We start from the raw sequence: 27,025 nt of genomic DNA, 5'->3' as shown, positions 1-27,025 counted from the left end.
AACAGGCACCATTTTAAGAAGTTATTATCTGAGAGTTTCACATGTGGAGAAATTAAAAGTCAATGTCATTTATTCATAGAAATGTAGAATGTCATATGTAAATAATCACTCATTTAAAAATAACTATGCAAAACAAGCCCAAATTGATGGCTTTGATCATTGTTCTGTGAGGGTAAAAATAACTTAGGGTACTTATAAAGCTATAAAATTATTAGAGCTTTATAAGTACATATCACAGACCTTTAGATTCTTGAGAGTTTGAATTTGGGAAGATAAATATGTATGTATATATACATATATGTATATATGTATATATATATGTATATGTATATATATATATATATATATATGGGAGACAGAGGGAAGGAGAGAGTGAGAGAGAGTGACAGCGAGAGAGAGACAGGTTTTTGGAACATGTCTAGGACTTCAGACACAATTTATGAGCCACACATAAAAAAAATCACATTTCAGTTTTGACTGCAAATAGTGATGCTAAACTAGATCTTTTGCTGTTAGAGAAAACAGGACTTCAGATGAGTTTTGGCTAACTCCCAAAATGGGATCTATTACTGAGACAAACCACTGTTGAGAATATTCATATCGATTCGCCAAGGGTGCTGAAGGCTGCTCTGAACTACTGGGGGAGTCAAACGTATTTTGATTCATGTATTTTTTGGATATGTGTTTAGCATTCTAAGATAATTACTGCAAGGAGGACAATAATCACTTGGCTCTATTAATATGTATGTTAACAAGCCAATGTAATTAATATACCTTGATCTTTGGTAAGGAGATCTAAGGAGAATTCATGCTACATAGTGTATACATGCCTTATCTATTAAATATTATTTAGTATTTCTCAAATGAAATACTTCATTATGTTCGATATCAGAATATCATACTTTGGGCAATTCAGAACTGCACATTTTCAATAGAATTGTAATATGTTAGGTTGGTAATAGATCTTAGAGAATAGTTAGGCAAACAACTTTTATTTTGAAATGCTTGAAAACTAAGTCTTTGGACAAATACATTACAAGGATACATCTGGCAAACTTTTCCCATGTCTGAGGAGCCTCATAAATTTAAGAGAAGCTAAAAATTTGTTTAAAAAATACCTTTGCCTCTACAAATCTAAAGATATGATTAGCCTGGCAAAAAGCAATTTGTTTCCTTTTTGCAAAATTGCTGCATTGTTAAAAACATGTCTGAATGACTCTGAATTACTTGTATTTAATTACATAAATCTAATACAAACATGAAATAAGCTTTACCTTTTGAGCAATTATATTTACTCAGACGTGTTCAATTGAATAAATAAATGCTATTCTTTGCTCAAATGTGGTTATTCAAACATTTATAATGGAAAAAATGAAGAGATGTTCCCCCTTGGTAATAAATGGCTATTGATTCTACATTAGGAATGAAATAGCTCCAAAGAATATCCATCTTTGTCAATCTTTTTTTTTTTTTTTAAGTTTGTCAGTCTTTTAAGTACAATGTCTATAAGTAAGATTTGGGGAATCTATGGAGTTTTAACCCAAACCATTCCATCACTCCTTTCTATTCATACAGGTTGTTACTCTCATATTCTCAAATTATTCCCCAGCCCTGCCGTGCTTTGTCTTGGGCAAAGCAATTTCCATTTCAGCTTCTCATCCCCATTATCCTGGTCAGCAGACCTAGGACTTTCCTTAGGACCCAGCCTCTCTACAGGGCTCTGTGGGATTGTAAATATCGCATCCTATTTGTCACAAATAACTTTTCCTATCACCTTAGCAAAACACACATTTCAACAGGTATGCACCCGAACGGAAACCTTGGATTCATAAAACTAACAAGATAAAGCATAAAACTGTAAAACCATTGGCCTGATAATAAAAGCTCTTTAGAAGGTTTAAAAAGGTTTAAAAGCAGTATTTTTCATTCAGTTTCTGCTCTTCTTCCCCCTATGATACTGGCCAGCTGCACGAAGCTGCCGATGGGCCCAATTAGCTGTGTTGTGATGAACATCTTTTAGAAAAGCAGGTTTCCTTTGTCAGTAAAAGTTAATTCTTTCTCTGGCATTTAGTACGTTACTCTTGGAAACAAATCCAGAACCTTATGTACAGGGACTTTTAATACAGCCTTGGGATGATTCTCAAGGTATGATGGGACAAATTGGGGCAAAGCTTCTACCACAGAAACCCTTCAAAGCCCTTTCTGTCCTATCACAGTCTCAATAGGTAGCGGGGCGGGGAGGAGTGAGGTAAGTGAGGCAGGAGCCATGAAAGCCTGGGGCTGGATCTTTTCTTCGTTTAAGATCCTGCCAATTGGTTCATCAATGCTTGTTAGCTTAATTTTGATTTTTTAAAAATGGCATTAAAATATTATTTGCTTTGATTATTTAGATTTTTGCCACTTTGCATTTCGTGCAAGGGGCCTCACTCATGTCACCCTTGTGCTGGCTTTGCTTAAGGAGATGATCTCCTTATCTGTTCAGTGGCAGAGAGAGAACATGTTTGAATATGGGGAAAAGGGAACAATGATTTCTCTGGGAGAATACTCAAAACTGAAAAGCAGCCAGGTATTACAAAATTGCCAATATTTTCTTCTAAAAAACTGTAATAAAATTATCATTGTCTTGCAGTAGATCGGTGAATATACCATGAAATTTTTCCTATACAGAAAGGCTCAAGCTTTCCATGCCCTAAAGCTCTAAAGAAAAGGATGAAGACCAAAACAATAAATATTAACAGAAATGTTCGTTGCTACTGGGAAAGGAAGGAATGCGGCCTTTGGTCAAAAACTCCAAAACAACAAGAGGAGGAATATGGATCTTCTGGCTGGATTTGCTCCCACATCCTTGATGAATTTAGGTAAAATAATTTATACTTTGCTCCCTTTTAAAAGCAGGAGTTCTCTTCATGATTGATTTCATTGTTGGCCAGTGTTTAAAAAATAGATGCCACTTTTAAAAAGGACAGAATCAAAACTGCTTAAGAAAGTCACTGCTTCCCAGGCACCTGGGTGGCTCCAAGTCAGGCACTCTGCCAGCTCGCAGCCTGGAGCCTGCTTGGGACTCTGTGTTTCCCTCTCTCTCTGCCCCTCCCCCGCTTGCTCGAGAGCGCATGCTCTCTCTGTCTCTCTCTCTCTCTCTCTCAAAAATAAATGCAAACATTAAAAAAAATTATTTAAAGAAAGTCACTGCTTTCCAGTGCCAGTAGCAGGTAAACTTAACCCTGAATACAACAGCAAATCTTCTTTATTCTTCATCTTATTATTCTGGAAAAAAGGATATATTAAATAAACGTATAGAACGGAGCTAACAACTCAGTGCATGCAGCCAGTCGCACTTGCTTAAATTTTTGACCATTACTTTCAGGACTCAAAATAGATGTTCAGCCTCCAGTTATTCAATAAGGACCACATTTCTTTTGTATTGCACAGAAAAAGTAGTTTTCAAATAAGCAGAGAATATGATAAAATTTTCCAGGTGTAATGTATATGAATAAAATAACCAGACACAGGTTTTATGGCATATATTCTAGACGGATAGAGGCATAAAGAAGATAAATCTTGTTGAAACAACTTAATGTTATAAATTATGAAAGTAAAATGCATAAAAGCAAAGTAGCACAGTAAAATTATAAAATTAGCAAACAGAAACACTTAAATTTAAAAAGAAGGCATGGAGACTTTAAAAGTAGGCCTGCAAGATGATGGAGATCACTTCTAGTTTAAAGTATAAATAATTCAGGATTTGAAATAATAACATCTACAACTTAAAACACATCATATTGTTTAAATCACCCAAGTTCTTTAGGAATTATTCTAACTTGACTGCATACTTTGTAGTGTCCTGCAGATGTTATGCTCATTTAAGTTTATAAATGGCAAAATAACCATCTTTTGAAAGTGGGACGGCATCTGTCACGGAATCATTCACTTATGGAGTGGTCACTGAGACCTGGAGACAAGCTATTTATTTGATGAATAGAGTCTATCGCCATTCCTGCCATTTATCCTTACAGTTTTCAAAGAATCCTTCATTCAATGCAATAAACTCTATGTCAGCCTTTTAAGCCTGATTCAAAATCCACTTGAATAGGGAAGTTCTATGACTATCGAAAGCCTTCGCAAGGCCCAAGGTTATCATAAAATAGGTTGTATAATAAATTATAAGGTTATTTTTCCCCCCTCTAAATCTAATAGCACAGAAATAACCGTGTTTGGGAATTGAACCACAACCACACGTGAAGGAGGTACAGAGCAAAGAACTAAAAAAAACAAAATCAAAAAACAAAAAACCCCAAAACTTCAACTGGTACCATTGGGAAGAGATAAAACAGAGGGATAACTGGAATACCCATGTTCTGTTTACATTCCTCTCTAGTCATAGACTATCTATGATTAATTTTATAATGACTATCAAGTATAAGCCCTCTTGGAAATCTTACGATGTAAAGGTAGAAAGAGGCAAATCTGTACTCATTAATAAAACAAAATGTTTGGTTAGAGCATATTGATAAAATAAAATATTCATGATTTTAGTTTATTTTCTGTTGAATTTATTAATAATCTTTATATATATTTATATATGTATGGCTTTGAGCAAAGACAAAAGAAATACTCTAATTCATCCCTGATCATACAGTTGTTGTAAGAATCAGCTACTCTACTATTTTCCCAGCCGCAGAAAGACCAATCTTTTCAATAATACATTTCTTTCTGTACAGATTAAAACTCCATACTTACGGGCTTAACTATGTACAGAGAAAAGAGGTCACTTTTCAACTAGCAATGGACTTTTATATTACAGGAATGTGAGTCAATTTGTTTTCTTAATCTAAGCATATATATTCATACATATATATGTATATAATTTACCCTGTACCATTTTATGAGTTTAACATATAAACCTTAGTGTGTTTTTGTCCATTCTGTTACAAAGTGAATAAAAATTTTATGGTTGCACTGAAAGACCATGCAATTCAATTTTGCTTATGTTTCCCAATAGTGCTCAAAATAAAAAACCAAAAATTTATATATATAAAAATATTTCACTACCAAACCCATTAGTGCTATCAAATGTAAACCTTTAATAATTTAAAGGACCAATACATGATCTTAATAAATTGAAGTGAATTCTCAATATTTTAATAAAATAAAGGAGTTTTGTACTGATATGTAAATGGTCTTGCAGCTTTCCCATAGGATCTAGGTAGACGGAACAATCCCCTTCTTATACCGCTCCTGACCCGCCATCAGATGTCACCAGCATGTTAATGACAACATTACATTGACTAGCATTGTTGAGTACTTCCACACAAGCTGGGATCTGTTAGAAATGAAACATAACAACTCATTTTGGTATTATAGGTATTATAATCGTAAAAGGCATAACAGGCAGCATGGATCCATTTTAGAGTTTTTGCTTCATTTTGTTTTCTGTCCTCAAGTCTATCTGGAGGCCCTGCCCCATTTCTCGTGTGATCTTTGTTCAGTTCTTCTTTAACGTATCGCCAGTGTCAGAGATACTGAAGACCTCCACGTCAGGTCATTCTCTTGGGTTATTTACAGAAGTCGGTTATTAGGAATCTTCCGATTGTGTTCCAGTCATCCACCACATTCGTGGGATGCATTAGGCACAAATAATTACTAAGGGACTTCTTTGAGAAGAAGCAGATGTTCACAGATCATGGAGAGTTAAGGAAACAGACGAACGAACAAACAATGCTCACATTCAGTTTGCCCCCTGCATTCTGTCATCACGTCCATACGTTTTCCAGCACGTTCAAAATAACAAACCTCCTACCTAAGGGCTATGTTAGTCACCACATGCCTTAAGATTTGCTAACCATTTTATTACAATATACATAGAACAAAGTGTGTGTTCCCAGACAGGAGGCTATAGTGTATTTAGTTAATTTAAATTAACACCAGGGTTAACTACTACCTACCAACAGTGAAGACACAGAACACACTGGCAACTCCAAATCAAGCTGTGGTTTACAAATCATTATTTAAACGATAGTAATAATATTAAATGAAAGTGAAAACCTCACTTCTAGACTTAAGTCAGAGATCCAAGTCAGCCTTATAGGAATTTTAAGATAGGCAATTAATGAATGGTTATACTTTTCTAGAAATGAGAAATACTGTAAGCCTCTCCCTACAGTGACTGATCTGAACCTATTTTGTTTTTCCAAAAAAGCATGCAGGGACTATTTTCAGATGCTTGATTATGGCAAGAAGGAAGAAAAGTAATGATTTTTGGTGTAATACAAGCAATTTGTAGAATTGAGCATACAATTTTGCATAAAACATTGCAGGTTAAAATAATATTGTAGGTTTCAAGCCATTGCATTACAGTTGAATAACTGTCACAGTTAGGTTTTGTAAAATTTAAAACTCTAAGTTTTGAAGTGAAGCAATAAAACTAAATTCTTAAGTGATGACTTTTACCTTCATACAACACAGAAGAGCTATTTTATTTGGGTTGAAAAAGTTATTTACAGCTAACATTGATTGAGTCTTGGTAAAAGTCCGGTAACACACGAAGACAAATATCCCCTCAGCTTTCTGAAAGATCAATGGATGTGTTTGAGGTTAGAGATACTCGGGACAGTGGCGAGGCTAGTCTCCAGCCGTGGCCGAGCATACCACGTGATCTAACCTAATTCAAAATTGAAAGCACCAAAATACAATTTAGATCTATAAAGTGGGATTTGCCATTCAATCCTCCATAATTCATGATTAACAATTTAGATGCAGAGACACAGCTAATGAAAGAAGATTTGGTTGGTGCTATTCAGTGGCTCACTTGAGTTGCCTTTTTAAAATCAGAGTTTTGTTTCCATTGAATCCAAGAACTCTTCATAAAATAGAGAAATACATATATCAAAGGAATTCGGTAAAAGTTGGTTAAAAATAAATGATCTTACAACAACATTTTAAATCCTTTAATGATTTAAAGAAAGGAAGACATATAACACTGAATGCTAAACAGGTCTTTTGAACCTCTCTTGGGAATTTAGATAGATATTGAATAGTAGATATATATTTATATATTTTACATTTTGCATGTAGGCCAGAGCTGTCTAAAATATCTCTTCATAGTAGGCTATAGGAATCTATCAGGAGATAGAAGAAAATAATTTCTGAGAACATTCTCAGTTTATCGGAGTCTTTCTTTCTGCTTTGACAATCAGCAGGGATCATAAATTTGAAGCAAATCGTGGCTTTTCTGCCTCTGGGTCTGTAGTTAAGACTGAGGAAGCCTCTCTCGGAAGAGCAGCTGCTGGTGGAGGGGGTGCGGGAGGGGCTCCTCGGTTGGGGGGAATGGCTCCCGATGACATCTGTCGGAACAGGGTGACTCGCTGGGGGACCGTGCCCCGGGCCCCCGCCTGAAGGCTCGGGCCGTGAACAGCCGTCACGGGCTGAGGGATGGAGGCCAGGGACTCGCCCACAGTGGGATGAGGTCTGGAAATGAGAGTGGAAACCTCATGGGGCAGCGAGGGCTGCGAGGCCGACAGGGGCCTGACCTCTCGGCTCAGGCTGGTGTTGTGGAGCGCCTGGGTGCTCCTGTGCACGTCGTTCTTGGGCGTGGAGCTGCCGGGCGTCTGGGGCTGCGGGGGCTGCTGCGGGGGCTGCGGGGGCTGGGGCTGCTGGATCTGCTGCTGCTGCTGCTGCGTGAGCGACAGCTGGGAGGCGGTGGGGGACGCGTAGTGGAAAGTTCGAGTGGCCAGCGGGCTCTGTACCGGCGGGCTGCAGACCGCAGTGGTGTAGGAGCAGGGTGACAGGATGGCTGACGGCTGGGGGGTCTGTGTGCTGGGGCTGGGGGAATGCAGGTTGCTGTGGGACAGGCTGGTCGCTGTATACACCGGCGGAGACTGCGTCCTCATGCGGGAGGTCGGAGTCGTGGTGGAAGAGGTGGCATTCAGGGCTGTCATTTGGGGATAACTGATGGGAGCGATTGCCTGCACCATCTCCCGGTCGTGTTTCACGATCTGCTTCAGGATCTCGTTCTCCTGATTGTTGAAGACGCCGGTGTTCAGATCCTTCTGGAACTTTTGCAGAAGAATTGAATTTTTCTTTCCTGGCGGCGAAAGAAAGACAGGCGCTTAGAAGGCCTACAAATGACTGATGACAAGCCCAAGTGAGAGTGGCTCCTGAAAGCGGAAGAATGCCAGTGTTTCCTGGAAGAGGCTTAAAAGCCAGGTACTCACCTTCAGAGCCAGACAAAAAGATGGCTCCTGCCCTTCGCACTTCCTGTATCTCTCTGGGAAATCTTACCTTCTGCGAGTCAAGTCGAGAAGCCTGTAATCTGGCAAAAACCACCTTACAGAAGAAAGGGAGATATCTGACGCGAGGGCTACTTTCAAGAGTGGCAAAAGAAAGGGCACGTGGACCAGGACGGGTCTGGAAGCAAAACGTAAGTTTAAAGCTACTTTGTCAAGAAAGGACAATAGACACGCACACTATGGCAGGTACTCTACAAAAGGCCTTAGGTGGATGTATTTTATTTAATCCTCAACTCTTGCAAGTAGCTGTGTTTACAATGCGATTTCACCCAAAAGGAGAATGGGATATGGGAAGGTTAAGAACAGTGTCCAGGAAAACACGACTAGTAAGTAACCTGACTGGGGAAGGAAAACAGCAAATCTGATTGTAGATCCTTACCACGGACAACGAACCAGCTGCACCTGTGTCAATGTGAGCTCTTTCTAGAAAAGCTGTCTTTCAAGTCCCATCTTACTCGCTGAACAAGATGCTGAATTTTACTAAGATCTTTAGGTGATTCTCATGGGCAAGTTTCAGGCACACTGTTGCAAGTCCTTTGCTTGTGACCAGTGCCCATGCCAGTGCGTACATCCGTATTTTTCTCATCCCTGGACCTTTAAAACATAATGATTTTCATCTGTACCCTACCAATTAAATCAGAATAGCCAGACATGGGGGCAGACTTCAGTACTTTAAAAGCAAATTTCCTCAAAGGAGTTTTATGTACAGCCAGGTTGAGAACCACTTCGTAATCTTTCCTTTTCTGAAGTGTCTTTGTGAGGATTAAGGGGACAGTGTATGGCAAGCTTTCAGTTCCCTTGAGGACCTCAGTAAGCATTACCTCTCCTTCCTGCCATTGTCTTTAGAGTGCTTTGCATAAGGAGACATTCCCTGGCAGACTATCAATAGAATCAAAACTAGATGAAGAGGGGAAAATCAGTAACTTTTGGTGACATCACAGAAAATAATACCCAAATAAATATCATAACTGAACAGTGAATCCGCTTTGCCATATTGCTAAATAAAGTTAGAGTTAGAAGGACTATTTTTTTATTTTTTTTTCAACGTTTTTTTTAAATTTATTTTTGGGACAGAGAGAGACAGAGCATGAACGGGCGAGGGGCAGAGAGAGAGGGAGACACAGAATCGGAAACAGGCTCCAGGCTCTGAGCCATCAGCCCAGAGCCCAACATGGGGCTCAAACTCATGGACCGCGAGATCGTGACCTGGCTGAAGTCGGACGCTTAACCGACTGCGCCACCCAGGCGCCCCGAAGGACTATTTTTTTTTTTTTTAATTTTTTTTTTCAACGTTTATTTATTTTTGGGACAGAGAGAGACAGAGCATGAACGGGGGAGGGGCAGAGAGAGAGGGAGACACAGAATCGGAAACAGTCTCCAGGCTCCGAGCCATCAGCCCAGAGCCCGACGCGGGGCTCGAACTCAGGGACCGCGAGATCGTGACCTGGATGAAGTCGGACGCTTAACCGACTGCGCCACCCAGGCGCCCCGAAGGACTGTTTTTTAATGGAAATGTGTGTTATAATTTACTTGGCTGCTGGAAAACTATCATTTTAAATGATTGCCAAAATAAATACTTGTCTCTCCTTACAGAATTGTTCTAATTTTCTAAAGAACAAAAACTCCTATATTGGTAATAAATATAATGCTTATTTGGCATATTGTCTTAACTACATATGGTGTACATTTATAAGCAATTGCCACAAAATGGAAAAGGGAAATATTTCTTTGTCATCATGTGAATAGTCAACGTTTTGTAATGTTACTATCTGTGAACTTATAGAGAAATACTCTACTTTTTAAAGTACTGTTAGAATTTTATAAGGATCAAAACTGCAATGGCTTAGTGCTTATTAGCAATTTTATTGCCTATATTATTGACTGCAAACTTTCTTATACAAATTAGTTGGAATAAGTGAGATGAAAGTGAAGCTGTCGCAGATTAACAGAAATTCTCTATTAAAATATCGTGATTTTATTGCTTTCTCTAAAGATGTCTAGCTGGCTTAGGAAAAACCTCATGTGCTCAGATATCAGTCTCTCGCTCTACCATGAGCAGTCACAAACCACAAAAAGGGTATTTTCAAATGAAGTAAAGATGCTTTCAGGAATACCCACTTTTATGGGCACTGTCTCTCTCCACACTGTGTCCTGTTACGGGTCTGAGTTGTCAATATGAATTTCTACTATGTGTGTTTTGTCTAATGATAATGTCCAAATACTACCTTTACTTCTCCTAACCTAATTTCAGACTCTTATGCCTCTGTCATCCCACTTATATAGAAGGAAAGAAAGACATAATGTGCGGAAGAAAAGCTGACATAAGACTACATCCTTCAAAAAGCCTTACCTTTAATGAGAATGAAGCACCTGTTTACTTCCAAGTGATCCCAACCCCATCACCTTTGAGATCATGGATTCCTTCATCCCTCCCTACCACCTCTCTTCAAGAATATTCGTTGTGTACTAGGTACTGTGAATGTAATAGTGAATTAGACATGTTCTCTACATTCACAAATCTTAGCATTGTTAGAGCAATTACAATAATAAAGGCAGTATTGTGATGGAGGAAATTCCTAGGCGGGGATGGGAGAACATACCTAGGATATTCAGCCGCGTAGCAGTGGGAGGTCAGGGGAGATTTCTACAGGGAAATGATATCTATACTGAAAATTGTATAGATTATGAAAATTGAGTAGAGTGAAGCGGGGGCAGGGCAGGGTAGGGTGGGGGAAGAGGATTTAGGTGTAGAGAGTAAACGCTTACTACCTTCTGATATCAGAATGTTCCAGCATATTTTAGGAAGCTAATAGCAAGCCAATCTGATTTAACTTTACTATAGCAATTATTCAAACCTTTAAACTAGTGTAACTAGTAAAGTCTAATTTATATATTCTTATTTGAGAGCAGAGAAGACTTTAAGTCGATGTTTATAAAGTAAAGCATCTATGTAGGGCATTTCTATCAAGGTTTTTCCTGCTTGAGTCTGTATTACAAACATTTCAAGAAGCTTCTACTGAGACAATTAAAACACACAAGTTTCCAGTTCTCAATATATAGATAAAAGTGTAAAGGTGATACGTAAAAAAATTTTAAAAACCTTGTAGCAAAATTTGGTTTGTAATATAGACTCATACTATTATAATTTTAGTTCTATTTTAGTGCTACCTAAAATTTTATCATTGCTTTTTACCTGAAGATTCAAATTGTATTGGCATCACTGGGGAAATCAGACTGAGCAGCTAGTAAAAATAGAGATGATTAAATAAATCCAGAACACTTAAGAAGAGAAAGTTAGATAGTAGAAATAGGGCTAGAGCTAACTGCTATTTCTATGCTAATTAAAAGGCAACCTATGATAGCATTTAGGACTTACAATTGCAAACATATATCAGTCCACTAGAGTATAACCTAATTGTACATGTAAAAGATAATAAAACTGAAGAGAATACCTATCCGATCTAGTCGGTCAATGGCAACCGTCTCAAAGGCTCTCCGCATCATTGGATATTCCTCCAGAACCTCATTGAAATTGTCCACGGATAGTGAATAAAGACGACAATATGTATCAGCTCGAACACTGGCAGTGCGGCGTCCCTTGGTAAGCAAGCAAATCTCTACGAAAACAAGAAAGAAAGATTTGTTTGGTCATTTTCTTTCTAAGACCACTGAGACCTACAATTAAAAAAAAAAAAGCCTCATGGTGTGATCAAGCAATGATTGGCAGCATTTTCTTTAAAAAAAATTTTTTTTTATTGGGTATTTATTGTTGAGAGAGAGAGACAGAGTGTGAGCGGGGGAGGAGCAGACAGAGAGGGAGACACAGAATCCAAAGCAGCCTTCACGCTCTGAGCTGTCAGCACAGAGCCCAACACAGGGCTTGAACTCACAAGCTGTGAGATCACGACCTGAGCTGAAGTCAGACGCTTAACTGACTGAGGCACACAGGCACCCCGGCAGCATTTTCTCTTTTATCAGTAAATTCCTTATGACAAAAATATCCAATTAATAATATGCAACCTTAAAATAATATTTTTTTTTTCAACGTTTATTTATTTTTGGGACAGAGAGAGACAGAGCATGAACGGGGGAGGGGCAGAGAGAGAGGGAGACACAGAATCGGAAACAGGCTCCAGGCTCTGAGCCATCAGCCCAGAGCCCGACGCGGGGCTCGAACTCACAGACCGCGAGATCGTGACCTGGCCGAAGTCGGACGCTTAACCGACTGCGCCACCCAGGCGCCCCAATAATATTGTTTTTTAAACAAAGTTTTTAGTTCAAATGGAAAGCTGAAACAGATTTATCTATCCTTCAGCTGTCCTTCCAATGCATCTGAAATAATAAAAGTGTAGAAAATGGAATCATAAATCCACGGTGGAGTTAAGTATTGGAAAAAACTGTAATCAGACAAGATTTTTATAAAGTTTGGAAGGCAAAAAGCAGATCATAACATATAGACAGAAACCAAAGTGAACCCGAGCATTGGTCTAGAAAGTCCTATGATCAAGAAAAATGACCACGGGTTCAGATGGATGTGTTTCAGGTGTGCCTTATGTTGGCATATTCCCAATGAGATCAGTGTAAAAAGCTATATACCAAAGGAATAGAGTGGCTTTCTATTTCAAGAGTTTCTCAGAAGAATTCTTTCTTGAGAATTAGATTTCCAAAATGTGGTAAGCAAACATTTGCAAATCCGGATTCCCTTATTTGCTAGTTAAATAGATCTATAAGTGGTAATTTTCTATTTCATTTCCCCAAGTTTATTAATTAAACTCTATAGACTTTGATCTAAAAAAAAACCAGAAACAATTAAAAAATTTAGTTTCAAGGTAACCAATTTGAAAAAAGAAATGGCAGAAGTATTTCTGAAATGCACAGTTTCCTAACGTAAGGATGAAAGGGGTCTAAATTCACACTCTTCAATAAGGTCAGTTCATGTTGATAAACATTGTGAATAAATTATGTGGTAGCGATTATGTACTTGATGTTAAGGCTAGAAATATGAATCAAACATAATGTCTACTTTTGTGTTACTTATACGATGGTGGTTAAAAAAAAGAGTTAATCTTAATTAAGAGTTCATTTAAATGCAATCTGGTAAGAACAACAATACAGACTGTGGGCATTCTGGAAGTATTTAGAAACACATCTGAACCAATCTGGGAAGACAGAATTTTAGGAAATGCCACCTAAACAACCAGTTATGCTGTTGTTCATGCTGGTAACATGTTATAAATTTAATAAATAATATTGTGGAGTGTTCATGTGTGTGTGTGTGTGTGTGCATGTACGTGTGTGTGTGTGTGTGTGTGTGTGTACTAGGTATATGTAGAAAGACGGATCTATATTGGTCAATATTTAAGCATAAATATTATCATACTATGGAATTTGCTGGCTACTCTACTCTAAACAATGACATAAAAGGTTTAAACAACTGAAAGTTTATGTTATCTCAGTTCTGGAGGCAACTCAAAACTCTTCAGCCATTATCTCTTGGCATCTCCTCAGTAATTTCTTAGTGAAAAACCGAACAAATGAAGGTGTATTCATTCATGAGCAGGAAAAATCACTGGTCATTGTGAAAATCACTTCAAAATAGTCCCTTCTTTTAAAGCTTCTGTAGTCTTTGTTTCTACCATGAGTAACACAAAAAATGCCACACACTTAGCAATGAAAAAAGCAGACCTTCTGATCATTAAAGAGAGATTTCATGAATTTCCAAATTCAATATGTGAATGGAGCAGTTGCTTCTAATATTAAGTCATTTTGGAGATCCACTTATTGAGGGAAAAGAGTCCTGTGTTAGGTGTTACAGAGTTTTTCTGTATTTACTCTGAGTGGGTGTCTATTTGGGTTTGGGCAAAAAACAGAGAAAGAAAATACAATTTAGTCACCTGTATCTCATACTATCCTTTAGGTTAAGAAATTATGTGTATATTAATTTATCACTATTTTTATTTTCTTGTATTGGATTTTATAATCACTTCTTAAATATCACTTATCTCCTTCATTGGCTTTAGACATTTTTTTTAAAAAATTTTTTTCAATGTTTATTTTTTGGGACAGAGAGAGACAGAGCATGAACGGGGGAGGGGCAGAGAGAGAGGGAGACACAGAATTGGAAACAGGCTCCAGGCTCTGAGCCATCAGCCCAGAGCCCGACGCGGGGCTCGAACTCACGGACCGCGAGATCGTGACCTGGCCGAAGTCGGACGCTTAACCGACTGCGCCACCCAGGCGCCCCGGCTTTAGACATTTTAAAGACAGTAACTATACAGTAACATTATTGTATCCCTCCCAGCAACTGCAACCTTGAGTTTTGAGCCCAGGGAAAATTATTTTAAAATGTTTATGAGTATGTAATGATAGTGGACAAACCCAAGGCCCACATTAAGTTCTATTCTTAAGTTGTAGATAATGTAGTATTAGTTCCCCTGTGAGGTATCTCCCCTTTGTAATAGAACTGGCTAAATGATTTATGTACCTTCTTTAGGCAACAAAACATATCTTTGCAGGTTTTGTTCAATGTCTATAATGAAGAAAGTATTTAGAAGGTTTGGTAATATTTTCTTCAGTGTAGATAATGTCTTTACTCATTAGGTAGAAAATTAACTTGCTTTGGGGTGCTCAGATTGATTTCACACAAAAAGCAAAATACACAACGAAATAACATTGAACTCCCAAAGAACAAGCCAAGTTCATCTCACAGAGATGTAAGCTTTTTAAAGAATCCTATGGCATATTTTCTAGACTGTGTTGATTGTTCGAATCTTTCTGCTTTTTTTTTTCTTGCTTATTTACTCTTTGAGACCTCGACTAGGAATTTCCCAGTGGTGCAATCACTGTTTTAAAAATTTTAGTGCAAATCTACTTGGAAATAAGTCCCTTTGTCTGGATACAAATTTCTAAATAACAATCAAATAATCAAATAAAACAAGTATTGAGTTCTTGGCATATTTTAATTCTGTATGATTCTCTTTTTTTCTTTATAGGGTACTTTATTTCACCTACTGAAGAGGAAAAGTGACAGTAATGCTCCCCTTCACAGGCAGATTGGAAAACTATTTTCAATTTCAACATTATAAAGAGTATGTCCCAGGAAATAAAATTTGACCCACCACCCACCAAATTAAAAATATACTTTTAATAAACCTTAGGGTATGAGATACATCAACTACTCAACGCTATTTTTGCTGCCATTAGTTAACCTTGATCATATGTGTTTCAGTCTATCTGACATTACTGTTACCTATATGAAGTCATTTTATAAGGTAGGGCAAATGGTGTCAACAATTTTGCAACTCAGAAACATTTCCCTGACCCTTAAAACAGAATTTGAAATTGCAGTAACACAGGGACTTAGCAGGAACTTATGACCGAGATTTGTAAGGTAAACGTTTAATTTGAGTTTCTAGAATTTACGGGAAAATTTGTACTTGGTTGCTCAGAGTAACCTAAGCAGGAAGCTGCTTCCTTTTTAAAGTATTCAATATCATGAAATAAAAGTCATTCACTATTGTGTATCAGAATACTAATTTCCTATAAATTACTTAGGCTTCTAATCCAGTGCCTCATACAATGTGCAAAAGGAAGTATCACTTTTTTCATTTTCTTTCTATATTTGTATTTGTTATCTTTCTATATTTAGTGGTAGTAAACTAGTAAAATACCACGTCTTATGGCATAGGAGGTGGTAACATCTGGCTGAAATCAATCTGCATATCAAGCTTGGCTAGGAGAAACATTTCAGCTCTCAGATGGATTTGAATAGGAATCTAGGGAATTTGGAATAGAATAGAACATTAAATCGATGTAAATTTGTATTTTGAAATGTTTCACATCTTTTATAACCTTTTGAAACAGATTGGATATAATATCTCTCCAATTTCAGATATTATAAAGGAATAATTATGCATATAGATTATATTATGATAGTCTCATAACTAGAATATCCAATTTTGCTTTATTTTCTAAAGATACAACTGATCATTTCAGTTCTCATAGACACAGTCATATTTATATAATTATTAGCATCTTCTACCACTGGCCATGCTAATTGTCATTTATATCATCTAAAGTTATTGCTTTTCCAAAAAAAAAAGTCTTAGCTCTCCCCCCATATGTTTGGTCAATACATCTCTCTTAAAGCATAGAAATTAGGGTGATCACCCCTGGCTCTGAATATCGACCAGTAGTGGCATCTCAGACAAGATGAGCATTGGGAAAGTTGTTACAAGGATTAACGAAAAGAGTGCTTACAAAGTGCCTGGCACAAGCCTACTACAGTGCGGACACTCTTAAAACATGAGTCCTTTCCTTTCCTTGTTATGTTCCCTCTCCTCTTGCTGTATTTTTTTTTTCCCCTTGTGATTTTGACTATACCTGCTGGAACAAGTAGGTAACTGTTTCATGTATCAAATAACTGTTCAAATGTGTAAAATATATTTATCATTTCCCATACCTTTGTAAGTAACCTGTTTTTTACATGTTTATTTATTTTTGAGAGACAGAGGGAGACAGAGCACAAGTAGGGGAGGGACAGAGAGAGAAGGAGACACGGAATCGGAAGCAGGTTCCAGGCTCTGAGCTCTCAGCACAAAGCCCAACGCAGGGCTTGAACTCACAAACCGTGAGGTCATGAGCTGAGTCAAAGTCGGACGCTTAACCGACTGAGCCACCCAGGCGCCCCAATAATCTGTTTTTAAACTAATCCCAATTCCTTAGACTCATCTCAGGTGAGATGGTTTCACACGCATGGACACCCTTCTTAATTATCTCTGTGCCTCCACTCTACTTGATAATCTTGCATCTTAGACCTTACAGCACATTTTCAGACTTACTTGTTTCTGTGATGTTTCTCTATACTAACTTACAAAGTCTTTAATGAGAAGTACAACAATCACATTTGCAATGTCTAGCGCTTACCATAGATTTAGTCATAGAATATAATTTGGTTCAAGAACTAAAGATGAATGAATCAATCAATAAAGAACAGAATGACTAACATCAGTGTGCGAATATTCATTATAAAACAAAGTGCTCACATTTGAGCACAACATTCCAGATAGCCATTTCTGTTTGAAGAGCTCGGACCTATCCACCAGATTGCCCTTATCCTTTATCTGGTTCCTATTGATTACCAACATGTTTGTGACATGATTGTTTCATTCTGTTGGATATACAGATGTTTTCATTAAGGTTTATAGTTCCCACTCCTAAACTTCTCACCCCTTCCCCTTTGTTATGATGTATGTGTCTTTAACTTCTACTGTGACTCCTTCAACTGCCTAATGTCTACATGAAATCTGCTTTACACAAAACTATTTATAAACTGTTATCTACTATATATTTATACTACTTGTCTTTAGCAAGTTAAAAAAACTTGATGGACTACCTCAGTAATTTTCAGAATATCTGTTGAATAGATAAAAAACAATCACTGCCAGCCCATGTTAGCCCATGTCACATACAGAAGATTAAAGGGGATCTGTTCTGTGATTGGAACAAAAATCACATAAATAGTATCAAAGCTAAGAAGGGTAAGACCACAGTTTTCCTAGTTCTATCCATCTTTAAAAATCCACTGGACCACTCCAAGTCTTTCCTTTTGATTTTAAATCTACCAACACTCAACTCTTTAAAAGTTAATCAAACACCTTGAATTATAAATGCCTTTAAAAAGCAGCCAGCTTTTAAAAAATTCATCAAATGATTTTGGCTCTTAGCTACCTCAAATGTGTTTTTTGAAGAGATATCCTGATAGCTCTGTTTTCCTATGTGGTTTAATAGGCTTACACCAAATGAAAAAGGAAAGTACAGCAGAAATAAAATCTAAACAGAAAATATACTCAGTAGATATTTAGGAGGTAAGTCTTCTACAGAAAAAGAGTTACTTGCCACCAAAAATTTCCCCTGTTTCTCTCTCTTTGTTTCTTTCACTCACATGTAACATATACACATGTGAATAATAAAATAGGGATTTAAATACACATTTTCTTGGCTTATTTAATGTATTATTATTTAATGGTTTGTTCTGGTTTATTTATTGTCATGTATTATTAAGGGTCAACTGATTCATACTGGAATCTTCAGTGTAGTGCTTCCTACACTTTAATATGCATAAGAATTGCCTGGATGTCTTGCTGAAAAGCAGATTAGGATTCAGTAAATGGGGGGGTGCGTACACACACACACACACACACACACACACACACGGGTCAGGTGCTGACACTGCATTTTTCTAACAGGATCTTAGATGACGTCAATGAGGGACTTTTCTGGGAAATGAAGTCTTGTAGCTGTCAGGTTTACATCTAAACCAGGGTTCTCTGTTTACTTTTTTTATTTTTTATTTTTTATATGAAATTTATTGTCAGATTGGTTCCATACAACACCCAGTGCTCATCCCAACAGGTGCCTTCCTCAATACCCATCACTCACCCTCCCCTACCTCCCACCCCCCATCAACCCTCAGATTGATCTCAGTTTTTCAGAGTCTTTTATGGTTTGGCTCCCTCCCTCTCTAACCTTTTTTTTCCCTTCCCCTCCCTCATGGTCTTCTGTTAAGTTCTCAGGATCCACATAGGAGTGAAAACATATGGGATCTGTCTTTCTCTGTATGACATTTCACTTAGCATAACACTCTCCAGTTCCATCCATGTGGCTACAAAAGGCCATATTTCATTCTTTCTCATTGCCATGTAGTATTCCATTGTGTATATAAACCACAATTTCTTTATCCATTCATCAGTTGATGGACATTTAGGCTCTTTCCATAATTTGGTTATTGTTGAAAGTACTGCTATAAACATTGGGGTACAAGTGCCCTGTGCACCAGCACTCCTGTATCCCTTGGGTAAATTCCTAGCAGTGCTATTGCTGGGTCATAGGGTAGATCTATTTTTAATTTTTTGAGGAACTTCCACACTGTTTTCCAGAATGGCTGCACCACTTTGCATTCCTACCAACAGTGCAAGAGGGTTCCTGTTTCTCCACATCCTCGCCAGCATCTATAGTCTCCTGATTTGTTCATTTTAGCCACTCTGACTGGAGTGAGGTGGTATCTGAGTGTGGTTTTGATTTGTATTTCCCTGATGAGGAGTGACATTGAGCATCTTTTCATGTACCTGTTAGCCATCTGGATGTCTTCTTTAGAGAAGTGTCTATTCATGTTTTCTGCCCATTTCTTCACTGGATTATTTGTTTTTCAGGTGTGGAGTTTGGTGAGTACTTTATAGATTTTGGATATTAGCCCTTTGTCTGATATGTCACTTGCAAATATCTTTTCTCATTCCATTGGTTGCCTTTTAGCTTTGTTGATTGTTTCCTTTGCAGTGCAGAAGCTTTTTATCTTCATGAGGTCCCAGTAGTTCATTTTTGCTTTTAATTCCCTTGCGTTTGGGGATGTGTCAAGTAAGAAATTGTGGCAGCTGAGACCAGAGAGGTTTTTTCCTGCTTTCTTCTCTAGGGTTTTGATGGTTTCCTACCTCACATTCATGTCCTTTATCCATTTTGAATTTATTTTTGTGACTGGTGTAAGAGAGTGGTCTAGTTTCATTCTTCTGCATGTTGCTGTCCAGTTCTCCCATCACATTTGCTAAAGAGACTGTCTTTTTTCCATTGGATATTCTTTCCTGCTTTGTCAAAGATTAGTTGGCCATACTTTTGTGGTTCTAATTCTGGGGTTTCTATTCTATTCCATTGGTCTATGTGTCTGTTTTTGTGCCAATATGCTGTCTTGATGATTACAGCTTTGTAGTAGAGGTTAAAGTCTGGGATTGTGATGCCTCGTGCTTTGGTCTTCTTCTTCAAAATTACTTTGGCTATTCGGGGTCTAAAGCAGAGATAATACCTATCTTCTCAAGCTGTTCCAAAAAATAGAAAGGGAATGAGAACTTCCAGACTCATTCTATGTAGCCAGCATTACTTTGATTCCCAAACCATACAGAGACACAGCAAAAAAAAGAGAACTACAGGCCAATATCCCTGATGAATATGGATGCAAAAATTCTCAATAAGATACTAGCAAATCCAATTCAACAGCATATAAAAAGAATTATTCACCATGATCAAGTGGGATTCATTCCTGGGCTGCAGGGCTGGTTCAACATTTGCAAATCAGTCAATGAGATACATCACATTAATAAAAGAAAAGATAAGAACCATATGATCCTGTCAATCGATGCAGAAAAAGCATTTGACAAAATTCAGCATCCTTTCTTAATAAAAACCCTCGAGAAAGTCAGGATAGAAGGAACATACTTAAACATCATAAAAGCCATTTATGAAAACCCCACAGCTAATATCACCCTCAATGGGGAAAAACTGAGAGCTTTCCCCCTGAGATCAGGAACACAACAGGGATGTCCACTCTCACCGCTGTTGTTTAACATATTGTTGGGAATGCTAGCATCAGCAGACAACAAAAGGAAATCAAAGGCATCAAAATTGGCAAAGATGAAGTTAAGCTTTCACTTTTTGCAGATGACATGATATTATACATGGAAAACCCAACAGACTCTACCAAAAGTCTGCTAGAACTGATACATGAATTCAGCAAAGTCGCAGGATACAAAACCAATGTGTAGAAATCAGTTGCATTCTTATACACTAACAATGAAGTAACAGAAAGACAAATAAAGAAACTTATCCCATTCACAATTGCACCAAGAATCATAAAATACCTAGGAATAAACCTAACCAAAGATGTAAAAGATCTGTATGCTGAAAACTATAGAAAGAAGGAAATTGAAGAAGATCCAAAGAAATGGAAAAACATTCCATGCTCATGGATTGGAAGAATAAATATTGTTAAAATGTCAATACTACCCAAAGCTATCTACACATTCAATACAATCCCAATCAAAATTGCACCAGCATTCTTCTCAAAGCTAGAACAAACAATCCTAAAATTTGTATGGAACCAGGGTTCCCTGTTTAAAAGAAACTGGAAAATGGTGGCAAAATGGAATGGAAATTAAGGAACAGTATAAATTCAGTCAACAGATGATTTCCCTGTAGCACCTTGAAGGGAACTATGGGAAATATAAGAGAAATTAAAAACAACAACAACAAAAAAACCTCAGAGTGTATAGTTAATTAGAAATCCAAACACAATACATAAAACAAGACTGAGAATAATTCCAAAACTGAAGTGTCTGCTAAGGAATTTAACCTGATAAAAATCTAGAAGTCCAGACAATACATCATCTGTCGCAGTCTAGTTCTATACATTTTGGTGACATGAGGAACCTTAGGTAGGCTCTGAAAAAAGTGTAGGGATTACTTTGGGTAGGTCATTAGGATGGACAAGACAGATAAATGGGATGGGAAGGAAGACACTGGAGTGAAATAGTGCCATGAGCACAGGTTCAGAGAAGAGTGTGTGTGCGTGTGTTGGGGGGGGGGGTTCCATGGAACTGTACGAACAGGGCCACAGGATCATATGGGTTTGATTAGTCACAGAGAATATTCTTCCGCAGATAAGAAGTTTGGTCTTAATTGACAATGTTATTGCAAGGATTTTGAAGGAAGGAATTTGTGTGTAAAATATTGTCTTAGGAAAGGAGATTAAATGGAATAGAGCTAGGGAATTCTAGATCTCTTGATATCTTGCCATACATGGGGAAAAACACTCAGCCTCTCTCTAGAAGGTACGTTCATTCTCTTTCAGGTACATTCATTTTGTTTCACGATGTAGGAATATTAATCTATAGTTGGCTTGTAGAATGAGAGGAGACAGAGGCTCCTAGTGGTTAAAAAAGATTTGTAAAAAAGTTTCAATAATAATTTGGGTATTAGGTAATGGGGATTTGCCTAAAGTAAAGCTATGGCATTCAGAACAAAAGCGATCTCTTTTTAGAATTACTAAATGAAGCTTCAAAAAGAACTTGAAAGGAGATACGGCATCTGTGAATTTTGAACCTACATGTAAAGGCAAACCACTAGAGAGTGTTTGTTTTGAGCAAGGTAAGATAAAAGGTTGTTATGGGAAAAAATTCAAGCGAAACTTCGGCATCCTGAGAAAACTCTCATTTCACGAAACTCTTCGTGACATGAATCCAGTAGCTCCTTTTTATAAAATTAGAAGCAGTATGTTTTTGTGTGTATTCGAGTTGTTAAGCTTTTATCATGTGACTGGGTATGTGTGACAGTGCAACCATGACTGATGCCTACCTCCAAGACTGTCATCCAAAACAGGCCAGCAGCCCAAAAGATGGCCTGGCTGGAGACCTCTTCCCAATGGGGATGCTTCACGCTGGATTGTGACTCACAGGCCTAACTATACTTTCTCATGAGGAAACTGAAAGTAACGAACAGCTAGGAAAGTCAGAGATTACATGTTATGGGAAAGGTGAGTCCCTACGATGGCTCCTGGGGTACTGGAATTGCTATGATTTCCTAAGGGGAATTCTCTCTTGCCACAAAATCAGCATCTGACTTCCCTGGGGTGGTTTGCTGTGGCTTTCTTTCTTCCTGGGTTCCCTTATAGTAGGCTTCACCACCTCAGCTAACCTGAGCTTGGCTCCGTATCACTTAGCCTGAAAATGCCTGACTCATACTCATCTCCATCTGTGACCTCCTTCCGGGTGTTCATACCAGTCCATTTTGTTAAAAGCCTCTACCTTGTCTATTCTTACCCTCTCTTGAGAGCTTACAGTGAGTTCTTCAAGTCCAGTGCGTGAGTAGTCACAGAGAGGACTTGAAGTGAGTAGAAAACTAATATCCTACCTATAGCGTTTCCATTTTCTACTTCTGAGTAATCCAAGGTATCAGTAGAGAGGTGGGCTGTAAATCTTCTTGTGCAAGGCAACAGTAAACGTTTATTAGGCACACAAAGCAACCATACACTCATCCTGCCACCCAGAAAACAAGCATATTCACAAATTAATCCTAACATGGTAAATATCTGGTGATATTCCCCCTCCAAGAAGCACCACTGTATATGACAACAAATAAGCAAACTGAAGGTAATAATTACAATCATAAAAATGGCACGTTCTAAATTTAAAAGTTTGTGTATAAGTTCAAGAATGTATTAATGATGAAAAATAATCCATGTCCGTAATTAGTTGGCTTAGTAGCATGTATTAAGTAATAGAGCAAAAATGCGTATGTATTAAGTGAGTAATAATAAGTAAAATATATTTTATAGAATGATTTTGCTTATGTTATTCAGAATGAATTCAATTTGGATAAAAGGTTAATTTTAAAATGAGAGGATATTGGGGTGCTGGGTGGCTCAGTCAGTTAAATGTCCAACTTCAGCTCAGGTCATGATCTTGCAGTTTGAGGGTTTGAGCCCCGCATCGGGCTCTGTGCTTACAGCTCAGAGCCTGGAACCTGCTTCAGATTCTGTGTCTCCCTCTCCTGTCCCTCCCCCGTTCATGCTCTGTCTCTCTTTCTCTCAAAAATAAATAAACATGAGAAAACAAAACAAAAAAATGAGAGGATACGTCAGAATTCCTATGCCAAATCCAACCCCTAGGTTATATGGAGTCTGCCAACCCCTAGGTTTTATGGATTTTTCCCCCTTCCAAATAGATGGCCTTTATCATATCCTAATTTAGTCAAATAAAATCTGTAAATAATAGCAATCAGTGCGCTAAGGATGCACAAACTAGTTTTTAACTTGTCATTTCAAGCAAAATAAGCTGAAGAATTGGGTCAAACGCCCCTTCCTGACCTACTTGGTCAGTATGATAAATGGACATCAGGAAATTCCTACCAGAGATGGCCTGACTCTCATCCTGGAGAAAAGGTATCTTCTTATCCTTTATAAGCTTAACTGAGATGTGATTGCATCTTTTTTAAACTATATCCAATAGAAACTTCACTTAACCAGGTATGTAGCTAGCCAGTATTTTCTTCTCAGTTTTGTGGAGAAGATAACAGTAGAAGGAACATATCTTAAAATATAAAGTTTATTTAAAAAAAGCTTCCTTTTTTCCCTATTTTTTTGATTGTTAAGATTTTTACTGTGGAATATTTTAAATATATAAAATATATAAAAAAGGGAGAATAGTATAAAAGTATGTTAGAAAACTAGTAGGATAGTATAACATCAGAGTCTAATAATCTGTAGAACAGTGTAAATAACAATAAAATAAATCCCCCATTTGTTCCCCACCCAGCTTAAGCAATTATAAACCCATAGTTAAACTTATTTCACTGATATTTCACTGGCATATTTGTCCTCTCCCTGATTACTCTAAAATAAACTGCAAATATATTAAATTAATTCAACTTCAAAGTTTCAGTATGCATTCCTAAAATATGCATAATTTTAAAATAAAAATCATTATAGTATCAATATAATACCTAAAAATTAACAATAATTTCTTTTTTTTAAATGTTTTTATTTATTTTTGAGACAGAGAGAAAGAGAGCATGAGCGAGGGAGGGGCAGAGAGAGAGGGAGACACAGAATCCAAAGCAGGCTCCAGGCTCTGAGCTGTCAGCACAGAGCCCGACGCGGGGCTCGAACTCACAGACTGTGAGATCATGACCTGAGCTGAAGTCGGACGCTTAACCGACTGAGCCACCCAGGTGCCCCAACAATAATTTCTTAATATTATTAAATAATCATTCAGTGTTCAAATTTATGCCCAGGAACAAATTTTGTAAATTTACAATGTCCACGTCATGTTACAACTCTCTCTCCCCTTCCCAGAGGCGCCTTAAGCAGAATAGTCCCCTAGAGCCTACAACGTTTAAAATAAGTACAAATAGGGGCGCATGGGTGGCTCAGTCGGTTGAGCGTCCGACTTTGGCTTGGGTCATGATCTCAGAGTTGGTGAGTTCAAGCCCCGCATCAGGCTCTGTGCTGATGGCTTGGAGCCTGGAGCCTGCTTCAGATTCTGTGTCTCCCTCTCTCTCTGTCCCTCCGCTGCTCACACTCTGACTCTCTCAAAAATAAACATTAAAAAAATTATTAAAATAAGGTTTTTGAAAGATGAAAGATCTCTATTGCATTATAATACTATACCAGGACAGAAAATATACTCATGTATTTCAAAGAAAGAGAGTCACCTATTTTAAGAGAATATCAATTGAAAACAAAAATAAATTCAGCTTTTGTTGAGCACAGTAAATTATAACAAGAATAACTTAGTCCTAGAATATTGAATATTAAACTCATCTCTAAGGATAACTTACTCCACTGTTCTCATATCACTGATTTCATCATAGACCAGTGAAAAATCCAACAGAGACTTGCACCAGCTTGCCCCCTGGGCTTTAGGGAGGCAGCTATAAAAAGTGGCTTTCCATCATGGTACATGGAGATGGCATGATTAACTATTAATAATTGTTAATTTTATCATGAGCTCATGTTTCTCCAAGCTCCAGACTGAGTTAGTCTAATGCTAAAATGTCAAAATATATATGTGGTAAATGGTGCTAGGTAATCAGTTTTAGGGTCAGAGATTTATCTTTATTTTCTTTGTTCCCTTTGCCAAAGTTCTTGCTCATAACTTTCCCTATGTTCTAGTACCTCTTCTCAGCTCCCTTTGTTCTCCCACAGAAAGTTTAAATGATGGTGTGTATCTTTCCACCATCGGGCTGAATTGTTTTTTTCCTTGCAGAGACAGCTATAAGCATTCTATCAAGAGTGTTTTTTTTACTGCCTAATTGATAATTAGGATATTAGACAGCATAATGAGATAGCGACCTCTTTTCCTCTCTCCTAGGTAAGAGTTATGTAACTTCAGAACATTACATATGAATTCTAGATGTTATAAAGTTCAGCTATAGATTTGGCTTTTTCGAGAACAGAAACATTTTGTAATATACACCATGGTTACGGACAAAACAGTAGTCGTAAATGTGGAAACGCCAGAAACTTGTTGGGTGTTAGATAAGGAAATTAAGTAGGACCCCTAATGAGAAAAGCATCAAGTTTCTTTTGCTTTTCTATTACTAGTACAGAATGCTTTTTATGGGAAGTAGGTAGTTGTAATATTAGGGGGAGGGAAGGGAGACTTTCTCAGCTAGGACTCCTCATCTAAAACATACACCATAGAAAATCATTTCAGTGATTATTTAAGGAATACTTACAAGGATGGTACATAAATATTACCATTCTGGATGCACAGGTGCTAAGTCAATTCATTACTTGTGACATATGCTTTAGGACAGTAGGGCTTAATTCTCTCTAGGATCTGGCTCAGAAGGGTGTGGAGTAGTAGACTAAATTGGGAGAGGATTAAGTAATTATAATAGGTTATAATAGGAACACAGATGCATTCTTACAATTTTGCAAGAATTCCTCATGTTTGTGAGGTTAGTGAACTGTCTTTTCTGCTCTCAAGTTAGTGGCAGCTTTCAAAAGGGAAATTAATTTTCCTAATTTATTGTGAGCCAGAGTCATCTTAATCTTCATTATATTATAGGAGCTCTCTGGTACTGCAAACAGACTATTGATCCTCCTGGAAGCTTACAAGCTGCCTGCTCCACAGGCACTTATTCATCAATTCAACAAATAGGTATTGGATGAACACATGGATTAAATAACTGCACACATGGCAGACCTTGGTGATAAACTGTATATATGACCAATAATACCATTGCATAGTTAGAATGTACAGTCCAGCAATCTCCACACACAACTCATCCCTTATATCCTGTCACCTCTACCCTTGCAAACCTGATTCATCTATATTCACTATCATGTTAAGTAGCACCCCATTTACACAGCTATCCAAACCAAAAACATGGTGCCATTTGTAAATCTCCCCTTT

The 27,025-nt window shown here is 37.6% G+C and overlaps 1 protein-coding gene across 1 annotated transcript in view; it reads right to left on the bottom strand.

The window, feature by feature from the left end:
* Positions 1-7,129: 7,129 nt before the first annotated feature.
* The window catches only part of HCN1 (hyperpolarization activated cyclic nucleotide gated potassium channel 1), a 399,603-nt gene continuing 379,707 nt past the window's right edge, over positions 7,130-27,025 (bottom strand). The window contains exons 7-8 of the mRNA XM_047866836.1: positions 11,738-11,902; positions 7,130-8,080 (exon numbers count right to left, since the gene is read on the bottom strand). Coding sequence (XP_047722792.1) covers positions 7,200-8,080; positions 11,738-11,902 — 1,046 coding nt within the window. The 3' untranslated portion in view covers positions 7,130-7,199. The remainder of the gene's footprint in view (positions 8,081-11,737; positions 11,903-27,025) is intronic.

Source organism: Prionailurus viverrinus, chromosome A1 (assembly GCF_022837055.1).
Source record: "Prionailurus viverrinus isolate Anna chromosome A1, UM_Priviv_1.0, whole genome shotgun sequence".
NCBI classification, from domain to species: Eukaryota; Metazoa; Chordata; class Mammalia; order Carnivora; family Felidae; genus Prionailurus; species Prionailurus viverrinus.
Note: the sequence above shows the minus strand (reverse complement) of the source record. Positions and strands in the feature narration are given on the sequence as shown.